Below are 14,022 nucleotides of genomic sequence, written 5' to 3'. Positions count from 1 at the left end.
GGAGTTCCAAACATGCTTAACAGCACAGGATATGAACCAAGGCAGCTCCCGAGCCAGTGCCCTCTCCTAAGAGTGAGGTTGACTCTGAGATCCTGGAAGGAAGCAAAGTATTCCAGGTGTTCCTATATGCTTGTGATGGAAATGATGGAATTTGGATCCATGTCTGGTGGCTCAGATGGTATAGAATCTGGATGCAAAGCAGGAGACCAGGTTTGATCCCTAAGTTGGGAAGATCCTCTGGAGAAGGTAACGGCTACCCACTTCATTATTTTTGCCGGGAGAATTCTGTGGATAGAGGAGCCTGGCGGGCTACAGTCCATGGAGCTGCAAAGAGTTGGACATGACTGAGCGACTCACACACACTGGATTAGGCAATTGTGATTCTGGGTCCTCCAAAGGTCTCAAATCATAAAAAATGCTCCTTATCTTTCAATAACTGCCAAACAGATACCAAAGGAATGGGAACCCATCTTTCATGGATGTCATTGCTAGTGTGGAAACTACTGCTTGGTGGTATTTTCACCTGTCTGAACTCTGGGGAGGAGGTCTCTGAATATTTCATTTTGAGTCACACACACAAGGCATCCTCGAGATTCACAGCCCCTCTCCTTCTACCCTCAGTTCTCAGATATGTCCCAACACACACCACGCACTTGAATTTGACTCAATAACCACACGCTTGAGGGAAAGCTAAGTATGTATTTACTCTCCACCTAGTGGTAGCTGGGTAAAATTGCAGGCATAATGATAAAAAGGGAATGATCAACTCTACATTGCTCACCTTCAAACCCAAACCTATAAAGGGAAGAAGGGACTCAGATCCTCAGGGACCAGGCACACAACACAAATAAATGAAAAAGACCAAGTGAGAGAGTACAAGTATTGTCAAGAGAGGCAACTCCTACTTAGTTCCAATTGATTGTCCACTTTGGAAAATGCAGATCAGAGCTGCTTCATCATCTTCTGATTGTTTGAAAGAAGCCAGAAATTCTGATTTTAATGTGAAACCTCCTGATTCTTAAGACAGTAGCTGGATTTTCTTGAAAGCACTAGGTGAGCTAAACAGAGCTTACAGTCCTCCTGTTTTCAAAGCTCAGCTGTACAGATGGTGACTGTCATCTCCCCTAATTGTGGGATTAGACTGCCACTCGCCAGCTGCCATTTGTAACTACAACAGAGGCACCAACTGCTTTACTACACGAACACAGCTGGACTCCCCAGCCGTGGAAAACAACTAACTCTACAGGAAGAAGTGGAAGGCTCAGCTGAGCCACCCAGTCACGGCAGCAGACTGGCCCTTGTGGCCAGTTGCTGGCCAGTAGGCACTAAATGGCCGACTGCTCCTGCAGGAAGCCTTCGGGGCCTGGGAGGCCTTTATCTGGCTCAGAAGCTAAGGCTGCTTCTCGAAGGACTTCCAAGTGCTCCTCGGCAGCTGTCAGCGACTGGTCAATCCAATCCAGGCCTCCAGTCAGGTGGCAGGCGTTCCTGGTCACCAGCACCAGATGACTGACAGACAGGAGCAGGGCAGTTGTCCTAGAAAAAAACAACACGATCAGCTTCCCTAGGATCTAAGTGACGTTGCCCTAAAGCCCAAAGGGACAGAGTCTAGACTAGGGTTCCCCAAGCTGGAGTCCCGTCCTAAAGAGGTTGCTAGGTATGTAATTTAAAAACGGTCCCATGCTCAAACAAATTTGGGAACATCTGGGTTAAACAAAGGTAACTGAAGCCCTTCTCAGATGACACACATGATAAAGTTCTAAGAAAAGAATGTAATACTCTTGAGTCTCACTAACTTATTTAAGACTGGGAGCCCACTTTCTGCAACACATCCAATAACGTCTCCCGGAAGAGGGTTCTTTAGGACAATCTGGATCTAGTCAATGGGATAAGCACATCCCCAACTGCTGCCCACTTAAAGACAGGGTCTTCATACCCCACCTTGGGCATCATGTACTGATTCTGAATCAGTAAGGCCCAGCACTGGTTTACCACATCCTCACAAAAACTTTAATTGCAAACCAAATAGAGGACGCGGCTTGTTTTTTCAGTATTGAAAAATTCACTGCAGAGTATCTTCTAAATAGTGAGTATGCATGATGCATTTGGGAATGCACTACAGATGATGAGTCCACGAATACAGCTGGGCAGTAATAGGAGTAGGGTAGAGAAACCAACAGAATTGCTGTGACCCACAGCCTGTCTGGCAGTTATTACACAATGGGCCTGTGAAACAGTCACATAAATCCGAGAGACAAACGAACATGCTTTGTTTTGTTTCTTTTTAAGTGGCTTTGCATTTGGTAGAGGAACATAACAATCTCAAAAGCCTAAGTATGCTCTGTGTATAAGGGACGATCATGAGACAGGGTTCCTGGGCATGTACTGAGGTGAGCACAGCTTTAGCTGATCTGTCACTTCCAGTCTCAATTCCTGCCCATCATCCACACCAGCGACCCACTGGGCATTACTCACAGCTGAGGCATGTTTGCTTCAGGGGTCCAAAGAGCAGAGATAGCCACGGGAGCAATGGGAGGACGGGGAGGTGCAGATACAACTTAGCTTGGATGGACATTTCATCATAGAAAATTCAAAATCTAAGACTGTTTCTTCCTCCTGCTCCTCTGGGGTTTCAGGAAGAACTCTGGCCAAGAGCAGCCAGCCAGGCCTGGCTCACTGGTTGGCTGACCCTTCACACTGAGGTGAATGGTACCCAAAGCTGGGGCAGTCTTGGGAACCCAACAAAGTAGCCTTCTCCTCCACCACCGGAACAGCCAACCTCACAGATCTGATAACATAGGGAGCTTCCAGCATGAAAAGGCACTCGACCACCCCACCCCTCTCACCGGGCATCCAGGAGTTTCGGGTCCAACGGTGGGTACATGGATTTCACAACATCGTCCACTCTGAGAGGAGGCAAAAGGTTTTCAGTATTTCCCTTTTCTTATGGCCTTTTCTCCTTCCTTTCCTTACCCCAAAGCTTCTCTTTAGACATTCCAGACCCAGCCTTTAGTGACTTTCTGTAACTGCATTCTCGGACAGGGACCTAAACAGAAAGACTTCAGAGACTTCCCTGGGGGGTCCAGTGGCTAAGACGCCACACTACCAATGCAGGGTGCCCAGGTTTGATCTCTGGTGAGGGAACTAGATCCCACATGCCACAGTAAAGTCCCAGTGCAGCCAAATAAATAAGTGAAAAAATAAATCTTTTTAAAATAAATAAATGAAAATAAATTTTAAAAGTTTAAATAGATAAAATTAATTAATTAAAAAGAAAGCCTTTGACTTCTGTTTAGAGAATATTTCTTCTGGTTTTCAGTTCCAATGGATTAAAAAGTACAAGTTCACACTTGTGAAATGATGTTCAAGATATACTACTACATCAAAAAGGCAAACTGCCAAACAATTTATAAAGTCTGATGGATCCTATTTGCATAAAAATGAATAAACAATAGCTATGACATTTGGCAGGAAGTGGGGGACCAGTCTACAGAAATACTTACCATTCAACAGTGATTGATTACTTTCAGGAATTGGGATGGTGTGGGACTGGGGGGTGGCAGGTCCCTTCACTTTTCAGATTCTCTATTTCTGCAATGTTTTAACTTTTACAAGTGTTTATTACTTTTGTATTAAAAAAAACAACATGGTTACAGGTAGATATTTAGAACACTAAAAAAACACTCCAAGTTTAATTTGGGTTCAAACTGCTCCACTGGATTTCTTGCAGCACATGGTACAGTTCATAGTTAATTTTTAAAAAAATCAAATTCAAGAAGGAAATACTATTCATCCTCATTTGCATGATTCAACGTTTTCGTTCAAATTCTTGCTCCTGGACCATTTAGTCAAGAAGCAAAAAATAAGGATGCACGTTTGATTTCCAAAAGCACTTGAAAACAGGCTTGAAGGTCCTTGTCTTGGGGCTGAGGGGCTGGTGAAGAAGCGCAGACACACAGTCACTCAGAGCCCAACTTAGCCAGCCCTTTTTCCTACCCTGTAGCTGAAGCCACTCTTCTTGAAACTAGTATGCTATCAACACACTGTACAAAATAGAATAAGAAAACCCAAGGGGATAAAAGATGTGTGAGGGCAGGAAGAGAGAGCAAGGACCCTGACTGATTTATGGCAGGGATCATTCTGGAAGCAGTCCAAGGTGCTCAGCAGGATGAGCCAGTGAGCACCCCACGTGAGGTCCACCCGCTGAGTGCTGTCACACTCTTGCTCCAGCACCGCTGCTAGTCCTGACCCCCCAGGATTCCACTGGGACTCAGAAATCTCCCTCCCTTTCCTTATCCGAGCCCTCCTGGTGATGCTGCCTTGTATCCTGGCGTCACAGGAATTTGTCAGGACCTGGGACGGCTCTTAGAAGTGACAAGAAGTATGAGGGAGGTCCAGCAGATACTAGAGGAAGGGCTGGTGCTTGCCCAGAGCCCGGGTCCGCTTCAGGCCAAGGGCCGACCTAGGCTGATCCCACTCCTGTAGCCACACCCGCCCGGGAGAGATCCACAGAAAGCCCAGATCCTTCTGGATTATCTCCCTCCCACTTTCTCAACTCACTGAACTCCCTGGACAGGAGTTCAAGTGCACCAACTCTTTCACGTTCCCTCTGAGGACTGGTTCCTTGAGATCCATCCGAGCCCACAGCCACGGGGAAAGCGAGGACCCCTGGAACTCAGGAGGATGATTTAAGAAAACCTCCTGAACTGGGAAAAAAAACTTCGGGCTCGGGCGCATCCACATACCAGCCACCAGATGGCAGCCCCAACTTAGTACCACCCTTCCCTCTAAGAAAAAGCTTTCTTTTCTTCTCAAAACCGAGGCCAGATGAGGGGGTGGAGCTGTTGTCGCCTGCAGTCCGGCTGGTTGCCTCCTACGTGGGATTCTGCAAACAGCCTGGAATCTGGGAGATATGAATGATCTCTTCACCTCCCACCTGGTCTTGGGGGCTGCTGGCCGGGCCATGGATGGGGCCGGGGCTGGTCTCGGTACAGATGTCAGCTAGGATGGGGCACGCGGGGAGGTCACTGCTCACCAGGGTGTGGGCACCAGTGACAAATGTGCCTGCTGGCCCAGAGCGCAGGAAGAAGGTGTGCCCATGGGAACGAGAGCTGCCCCAGCTAGCATGGGACTGAGGAAGAGGGAGCTGGGGGGGCCCTAGTCATATGCTGGCACTTCCCAAAAAGCCTACAGGAGGGGTCGCGCCGGAGGGGAGGGGAGCCTGTGACACCCCCTTAGCCTGAAAAGTCTCCCAGCCTCTAAACCCTCCTGGGCTCTCTGGGAATGTGTGGGGCATAAACCATTCAAGTTGCCCCTGGAGTGGCTCAGGGGAACCAGCCCCCTCCCGCCCCCCCGGAGTGTGGGGACCTCACCTGGGGCTGATGCGCTTGGCCACCACAATGATGTCACTGACGCTGGCCGAGGTCTTCATCTTGGCCCCTGAGCCCATTGTCATGGCAACGAGCTTCTCCGTCAGAGTGTGACAGATCTACCGCAACAGGGAGCAGAGAGGTGATGAGGGGGGACCCAGCCCCCGAGGGTTTCTGCCATCCCACAAAGACAAACACGCACCCCCCCATCCCACGGCTGGGCCCCCCTAACCTCACGGACAGACTGAAGTGAAAAGCACGCAGAGATGATAGGGATGGAAGAGGCAAACCCAAGGACACAGCCGGGTAAGGAGAGAGGGGTGGGAACCTCAGACCAGGGCCAGGGTTTCTCAGCTTAAGAGAAGTCTGAGCTGAAATAATCTGTCCTAAGAAAAATCATGTGCTCTAACTTCATCCTCTCCCTTCAAGGCCAAAACCTATTTTCTCTCTCAATTCCTTCACCTCCTGGCTTTGTCTTCCAAAACGATAAAGATCTCTGCAGGCACCCTCGGAAACATGGCCAGACAAGCGGAATTTATATCAACAATTTTCTGGGATAACATTTTAGCATGTTTGTCATGATGATGATAAAAGGGCCATGGGGAAAAAAAAAAAAAGCAGGAAAATGGCAAGACTAGGACACACGGCCTTTCTCATCATCCACCAGCAGCACTGGCCACCCTTAAAGCTTTGCTCCTCACTTTTATGCCCCCTACCCAGTGTCAGAATCTGGAAGTGCTGCTGTCCCTGGGCAAGAATTTCCATCAACTTCATCACATACACGTGGGGCTGGAAAAGAGAGGCAGAGCCCACCCAGGAGACAGTCCAGGCCCTTCCCTCGAGGCCCCACCACAGGGACTCCAGAGCAGGTGGCCAAGCAGCAGGACCTCGAGAGCTCAAGAGGAAGCTGAGAGGGTCTCAGGATGGACCACTGAGCCCAGTAAGACTCCTGCCGGCCGGTTTATCCCACAGCTCAGCTGTCATTCATCCCCCTCCTCTAACAGATAAGGGCAGGGGACAAAACCCAAAGACAGGACACATCCCGGTGGGGAGAAGGAAGACGTAATGTGGCATCGCTGCTCGAGTCATTAGACCCGTCCATCTCCATCTATAGCCATGGAGTGAAGTAAGCCAGAAAGGGAAAAACAAACATCGTATATTAACGCTTAGATATGGAATCTAAAAAGATGGTACTGATGAACCTATTTGCAGGGCAGCAAGGGAGATGCGGACATAAAGAACAGACTTACAGACACAGCAGGGGGGAGGAAGGAGAGGGTGGGATGAATAGAGAGAGCAGCGTGGAAACATACACATTCCCATTTGTAAAATACACAGTCAGTGGGAATGTGCTGTATGACTCAGGGAACTCAAGCCGGGGCTCTGTGACAACCTAGAGGGGTGGGAGGGAGGTTCCAGAGCGAGGGGACACATGTATACCTATGGCTGATTCATGTTGCTGTATAGCAGAAACCAACACAATATTGTAAAGCAATTATCTTTCAATTAAAAATAAATAAAATTTTTTAAAAAAGAGCTTCTTGGAACTCAACAATAAGCCTGGACTCTGGGACAACATCTTACCAGGCACTTCTTTGTCCCCTAAGAGAATAGGAAGAAGAGGTGGGATAAAAGACTTTAATACTTTGTACTGAATGACACTGAAGTGTCATTTTCAATTTCAAAAAAGCTGCCTTTTTTGAAACCTTGAATAATTGCTAGACAAAGAGAGAAAAGTGTGGTTTCCTAGGTTACTGAAATAAACAATATTTGCCACTGGCCAAACACTTCAATATTATTAATTGTCCTAATAAGTTGGAGAATGTCAGGCAAGAATTGGCAAACAAATGCTAAAACTGTAAAAAGTAATAAAAATTACCCCAAACTATAAAAAGTACACAAACCCGTAAAAATTACCCTAAATGCAAATTCGATGCAACTCTCCACCCTGTCCTAGAGGCTGTTTTTTTTTTTAATGCCAACAGCCTCTAGGACAGGGTGGAGAGTTGCATCGAATTTGCATTTAGGGTAATTTTTACGGGTTTGTGTACTTTTTATAGTTTGGGGTAATTTTTATTACTTTTTACAGTTTTAGCATTTGTTTGCCAATTCTTGCCTGACATTCTCCAACTTATTAGGACAATTAATAATATTGAAGTGTTTGGCCAACAGTCTGCTCTCAGGTTGAAGTATTGTGGTTTGGATTTTTTTTAACAGATTGTCCTGTTTGGCTGACCACTGTCACAGAGAGGGCTGGTGAGGAACCTTCTAGTAACTGGAGGTGTCCTAATACAGAGCTCAACTTGCTTCAAGGGCTGAGCCCTCAGTTCATAGAAGAAAGTGCCCAGGAGAAGCTGAGAATTGCCCTTCCCCAAAAATGGTTATGGTCTTGGTCTGTGCTATTCTGCACACAGCTTTCTGCCTGGTCAGTGACTATGTGGTTGGTGACTGTCTCTGCTGTCCACCGGCCACTGTACTGAGGACCAGGTGGAGTAAAGTCTTTGAAAGGGCCTCCAGAATTCAAAGGAGAACAGACCAGGAGCGGAAGTGAACAGAAGGAACTCCTCCCAAAGTCCCTCCTCCTGGACAGTCTGTGCACCCAGATGCTTTGCTGACCACCCCCCTTATTCTCCTGGGGAAATCGAAGAGTATTACCTTCAAGATGGCGATGCAGTGGGACATGAGACCCCTGGGGAGACAAGAAGCATTTGTCAGGGCTTCTCCAGAGAGGCCCACCTCCCTCCAGCCACCACCTCCACGCCTCCTCCAGCTCTGACCCCCGGGCACGGCCTCACACCACCTGAGAGCCGGGATGCCTCAGCGATAAAATGAACAAGCCCAGGAGATAAAGCAGGAAGCCCTTTCTTTCCCCTGTCTTCCCCTTTCCCCTCCTGCACCCAACAGACTCCTCCAGCTACAACTCTGAGCTTCTGAGACTGTTCCCTCCACCCAGGAATCCTTCCCTGTATCCTCTGCCTGGTGAACTCATCTTTCAAGTCCTGAAGGGACTGCCCTGGCAGTCCGGTGATTAAGACTTCAAGCTTCCACTGCAGGGAGTAGGGGTTCTATCTCCAATACGGGCCAGGGAGAAGTTCCCCATGCTGCGCAGTGCAGCCAAAAAAAGAAGAAAACAAAAAGACCCAGGACAAAAGGTGCCCACTCCGGGAAAGCCTTCAGAAGTGCACCCCTACTCCTCTAGCCCAGGCAACTCTACAGACACCGCCTCCTCCGTGCGCTCACTGCACCCTGCACAGAGACCCACCCCTTCCCTCCATCATTTCTGAAACAGTGTATTTAGTAGAATTCTGTCTCCACCACCAGTTTCAAAGCTGCATTGCCTAGCCCAGAGCCTGCACTTCACATGGGTTAACACCTAACTAGTGAATGAAGGGCTGAGAGACAGGGAAGCGGGCGGCACACACTTCTGAACCCGAAGTGGGGTAGAGGGATCCCCGAGGGACCCTGGTGACAAAGGGGGCATCCCTGGAGCCTGAGGGCCATATTCACAGGCGCCTCAAGGATAACCCAAGCACATCATGGTGACTTTATAACAACTCTGCCACACATCTATGGGCCTCAGTGTTCGAGTCTGCAAAATGGGGACAGTGAGGACAAACACCGTGGTGTCACACTCTAGGTGCCCCCATGGCGAGCGCAGGGGAAGAGCAGCAATGGACACAGTGCTCCAGGGTGCTCAGCCAAGCTCAGGTAAAGGAAGCCAGGAAGGGATACCCAGAAGCCCGATTCGCCACCCCCTGGCAGCTGGAGAAAAGCGATAGTCCCCAAGGCCTTACGAGGCATCTTCGATCCAGTCTTCGTTCTCCAGAATGGCCTCGATGTGAGGGTTGGTGATGACAACGTCATCCAGTTCTAGCTCAGAGGGCTCAGACTGGGTCTCCATGGCGCCAATGAGGTCCACGATGGGCCTGGAAGGAAGAGCCCAGGTAAGTGGGTTCCTGATGGGTTCCTGCTGACTCTCCTCATCGGGGCCCACATATCCCCCGAAAGGATAAGTGGAATGAGTAAGTGAAAGCAAGAATTTGTTCTGGATCCAAACCGAAGGCTAGTGGGACTTCAATGTGGGCTGGGCACATGGTGAAACAGTGAGTCAAGGAGGCAAGGCACAGGAACACAAGAAAAATGATACAAAACAAGAAGAGCCGCTCAGAGAAAGGCAGGGCTACAACCATAATCATTACAAAGATATCCTAAACAGGGATGCTCTTTCAGGACAAAACAACGTCCACTTGTAACTTGTTTCCCCTTCAAGCGTACCTTTTATGGAGAAGCTCAAGTTCCTATTACCCAACTGATCTGCACCCCCTACTTGTTCTGTAGAATCAACTTCTGGGAGCCACCTTGGTCCACCCACATGATCCCACCCCTTCCAAGTTATACCAGAGAAGAGGGGGATGTAAAAACACCTCCTACTTTAAAACAGGGTTCTTGAAAACATGAGACACCATCGCAGAGCTTTCCTGGGTCACACAAATGGGCATTTACTAATTATGAACCACTCAATGGAGATGCTGATAGGATTCAGACAAAGGGGTATGAGAAACTCGGGGTTTAATGGTCAGCATCCCTTGGAATCTAGCAATTAAAATATCCCTAACCTGAAAATAAGATCTTGATTACCAAGTAGGTTTCATGTGAAGAACAGCATGAAGAAATCTGCTCAGAGACGAGACATCCTACGCTGGGGTTTTGCAACTCCTAAGTGTCTATTGCTTCAGTGTGTGGCTTGGAGTGCGGGACATCAGATTTCTGCTCCTATGAGGTTGGTTGGGGGGCTTCCCAGGTGGTGCTAGTGGTAAAGAACCCTCCTGCCACTATAGGAGATATAAGAGACTTGGATTCTATCCCTGGGTCAGGAAGATCTCCTGGAGAAGGGCAAGGCAACCCATTCCAGTATTCTTGCCTGGAGTATCCCATGGACAGAGGAGTCTGGTGGGCTCTGGTCCACAGGGTCACAGAATCAGACACGACTGAGGCGACTCAGCATGCACGAACGCATGAGGTTGGTTAGAAAGGGGTTGTGCTATGCTGTGCTTAGTCGCTCAGTCATGTCCAACTCTTTGCGACCCCCTGGACTGTAGCCCACCAGGTTCCTCTGTCCATGGTTTGGCCTGCTCAATTGTTAAGTGGACAGCTGGGGACAGACGGGTGCTAGGTGAGCATGTTCACAGAGTCCAAGGCGGTTCAGGATGCTGGGGAGTTTACGGAACATGCTTAAGCTCTGAGATCTTTACTGGGAATGACAGCCTTAGGGTACCATGTTAGAGATAAAAGTTGCGTGACAGTTTCCCAGCACCAAATTTCTTTTCTCTTTTGTTGGGGCATCAGGGCACAGTTCCTCTCTCGTCCTTTCCCTCCCAGGGCCACTCACTTGGAATCATAGCACTGCAGGAGGTCTCGAGGCCGACAGTAGCGCTGCCTGCAAACCACCACCAAGGCTGCAAAGGAGGCCAGAAAGATGGTGGCCAGCACGCCTATGGCAACAATCACCACGGTCTCCATGCTTCCAGGTGGCTCCTTCAGTCCTGGTCAGTCCCCCTCATGGGCTGAAGCTGGAAAGACACACGGGGAAAGCGGCCTGGTGAAGCAGCAGCAAAAGAGTGAGGTCTTACCTGCTGGAAGGTGGAGCGGAAGGCTCCACCTGCAGACACCTGAGGGCCTGAACAAAATTAAGACGCATTTTAGGTCAAGCCCCAAATGTTATCTTTTCTTTTACTACTGGGTTGACCAAAAAGTTCGTTCCAGTTTTTGCAGAAGATATTATAGGAAAACTTGAACGAACTTTTTGGCCGACCAAATAAAAGCCTTCACTCCCCAGTTGGAGCAGGGTGTCCTTTTCAACCTGGGACAAAAGGAAGCAGTGTTGTTTTTGTATCTGCACCAGGCACCTGAAAGAACACCCACCTAAGAAGAAGGATGGGATTGTATTCACTGAGGGTCTATCTATGCCAGGCACTTGGTGGTATGTGTTTATTCTACTAACGATCCTATGAGGAAGGTGTTAGTATCCCCATTTCAATAACGATCCTATGAGGAAGGTGTTAGTATCCCCATTTCACAGTTGAGAAAACTGAGGCCCAGAGAGGTTAAGTAATTTGTCCAAGTCTATGTAGTCAGGAAGCAGAAAGTCATCCACTCAAAGTGAGATGGATTATCACCTCCCCTGTCCTTTCCAAGGAGAAAAGAGGATTCTAAACATTCTGGGGAAAGTTTCGATCTTGAGTTTCAGTGTTGGAAACGTTGCTGTTGTTCAGTCACTAAGTTGTGTCTGACTCTTTGCAACCCCATGGACTATAGCCCGCCAGGCTCCTCTGTCCATAGGATTTCCCAGGAAAGAATACTGGAGTGAGTTGTCATTTCCTTCTCCAGGGGATCTTCCTGACCCAGGGATCGAACCCATGTCTCCTGCATTGGCAGGTGGATGGATTCTTTATCACTGAGCCACCAGGGAAGCCCCATTGGAAACTTACAACTGGTATTAAACTGTTTGTAGTCTATTTATCGCCTGTTTTCATTTAGAAGGTTATTTCACACCTATTTTAACCTCACAGGCTGGAGAAGCAATGGCATCTCAGAGCTGGAGAAGCAATGGCATCTCAGAGCAGTATGTATTCACAATGTTATTTCACTGCAGGTCTCCCACTTACGTCCTTCTGAGCCAGTCTTCTCCCCTCTCCCACTTGTGTTCTTCTGAGCCAGTCTTCTCCCCTTTCTGGGCTTTAATTTCTCCACCTGCAAAAAAGGGTACTTTGATATGGAATTCTAACTCTAGGACAGTACATCTCCTCTATTTGAATTTAATCCTATGTTCCATGTCTTGGAGGTCCAAATGCTCCTGATCATCATTCAGTATTTATTAACCACTTAATATGCACCAAGCAGAGGACTGGATTCTGGAAACTGGAGATAAATAGGACATGGGCCCCAAAACCTGGGAGGTGGAGAGCCTGGGGAGAGAGGTAGACAGGCAGACAAACCATTTCAACTCCGTTTGCCTGTGCCACATACAGAAGTACATGAAAAGAGAGTACCAGTGTTTGCAAGATACTTTCTGGGAAAGCTTTTCTCTCAGAGCTGGTGATGCTTGAGCTGGGTTTTTAAGGATGAATAGAAGTTTTCCAGGTGGACTTGACTGGCTCAAAGTGCCAAGGAAGCCGTCTCAGAGGACTCACAGAGCTGCTGTCCCATCTGGCATGCACTTGCCCACAAGGGTGAGAAGACTGAGCGCTACCTTTTTCATCTCTGATTGTGTTTGGAGGAGGCGTGGGGGTGTCTGTGGATGTGTTTCTCTGTACTGTCCCTCCTAAAGGGCTCCGTCCTTCAGCCCTTTTTCTTTTCTTCCCCTCTCATTTCTCACTCTTCACTTTCCCTCGCTCAGCTTTCCTCTCCATCCCCGGCTCTTTTCCCCACTCTCCACGTCTCAGGCTTTCCCGGCGTTTCCCTTCCCCTCCCCCCGCCCCGGGTCTCAGGACCACCCGCTTTGTTTCCTCTCTTCCTGAACGAAGTTTCGGGTGTATTTCTCTGTGTGCACGAGCTTGTCTCTCGAGGCGTTGCTGTCTCTCTCCGCGATAGGTCTGCGTGAGTGTTTCTTCGTGTGTTTCCCTTTTTCTTTTGTGTTCTTTTCTGTGTGTTTCAGGATGAGTTATTCTGTTTCCCTCTAACGGGTTCTAAATCCACAAGCAGAAAACAAGACCCAAGACCCCATCTCCTTCCCTCTGCGCGGCGCCCCCCACCCCGACCCAGAACACCCACTCCACACCCAGGACGTCGGGAGGGAACCCCACGCGCCCCGGCGCGCGCCACGCGGGGCCCGATGGCTCCGGGGCGCACGGCTCCAACTTTGCCCGCGAGCGGGCGCCGGGCTCCCCTCCCCCGCCGCACCCTTTCCCCCCCACCCCCGCGCACCCCGCTCCGACGGGGCGGTGGGCTAGGAGCCCCGGGCCCCAGCTCCGCGGCGCGCCGGGCTCACCCACCTGTGGCTGCGGCTCCGGGACGCAGGCGGGGGCGCTCCCGCGGCCGGGCCCCCCGCGATGGCCGAGTCCGGGCGCGGGACTGGCGGCCTCCGGCGAGCGGAGCATGCCGGGAAGGCGCGGAGATAAGTCCCGGCGGCCAAGCCCCCGGCGGCGGCGCGGGCGGGGGAGCCGCGGGCCGAGCATCCAAATCCCCCGCTGCCAGGCGCCGCCGTCACCGCCAGGCCCCCGGGCCGGCCGGGGGTTGGGGCCGCGGGAGGCCCCGGGCAGCTGCGCGGCCGTCGCTCAGCGACCCGACGGGAGGTCCCCGCGCCCCTGCGGGGGCTGGGCGGGGCGGGGAGGGGGCGCAGAGAGACTGGCCGTCCCCTGGGGGTGGGGAGCGCCCCGCGGCCCCGCGGCCCCGCAGCGTGGCTGGTCCCGGAGCGGGTCTACTCCGCTACTTGCTGGCTGGTTTACATCCTGGCTCTGCGGCTCACTGGGCGTAAAGAATCCGCCTGCAGCGCGGGAGACATGGGTTCAATCCCTGGGTCGGGAAGATCCCCTGGAGGAGGGATTGACAATCCACTCCAGTATTCTTGCCTGGAGAATCCCCATGGACAGAGGAGCCTGGCGGGCTACAGTCCACGGGGTCGTAAAGAATCGGACACGGCTGAGCAACCAAGCACATC

At 50.4% G+C, this 14,022-nt stretch overlaps 1 protein-coding gene across 2 annotated transcripts; it reads right to left on the bottom strand.

Moving 5' to 3' along the window:
- Positions 1-684: 684 nt before the first annotated feature.
- On the bottom strand, positions 685-13,455 carry TMEM98 (transmembrane protein 98). 2 transcript variants are annotated; one of them, XM_081574823.1, is made up of 8 exons: positions 13,358-13,455; positions 12,032-12,116; positions 10,756-10,936; positions 9,161-9,292; positions 8,022-8,055; positions 5,370-5,485; positions 2,844-2,903; positions 685-1,533 (listed from the first exon to the last, which is right to left on the bottom strand). In XM_081574823.1, the coding sequence occupies exons 3-8, from the start codon at positions 10,884-10,886 to the stop codon at positions 1,326-1,328; spliced, it is 681 nt and encodes a 226-aa protein (XP_081430949.1). In that variant the 5' UTR covers positions 10,887-10,936; positions 12,032-12,116; positions 13,358-13,455; the 3' UTR covers positions 685-1,325. The 2 variants fall into 2 exon arrangements, with proteins under 2 accessions (XP_081430949.1, XP_081430950.1); XM_081574824.1 differs by lacking the exon at positions 12,032-12,116.
- Between the last annotated feature and the right edge of the window lie 567 nt (positions 13,456-14,022).

Source organism: Giraffa tippelskirchi, chromosome 3 (assembly GCF_054371585.1).
Source record: "Giraffa tippelskirchi isolate mGirTip1 chromosome 3, T2T-mGirTip1v1.2.pri, whole genome shotgun sequence".
NCBI classification, from domain to species: domain Eukaryota; kingdom Metazoa; phylum Chordata; class Mammalia; order Artiodactyla; family Giraffidae; genus Giraffa; species Giraffa tippelskirchi.
The sequence above is the reverse complement of the archived record's forward strand: the minus strand, read 5'-3'. Positions and strand labels throughout refer to the sequence as shown.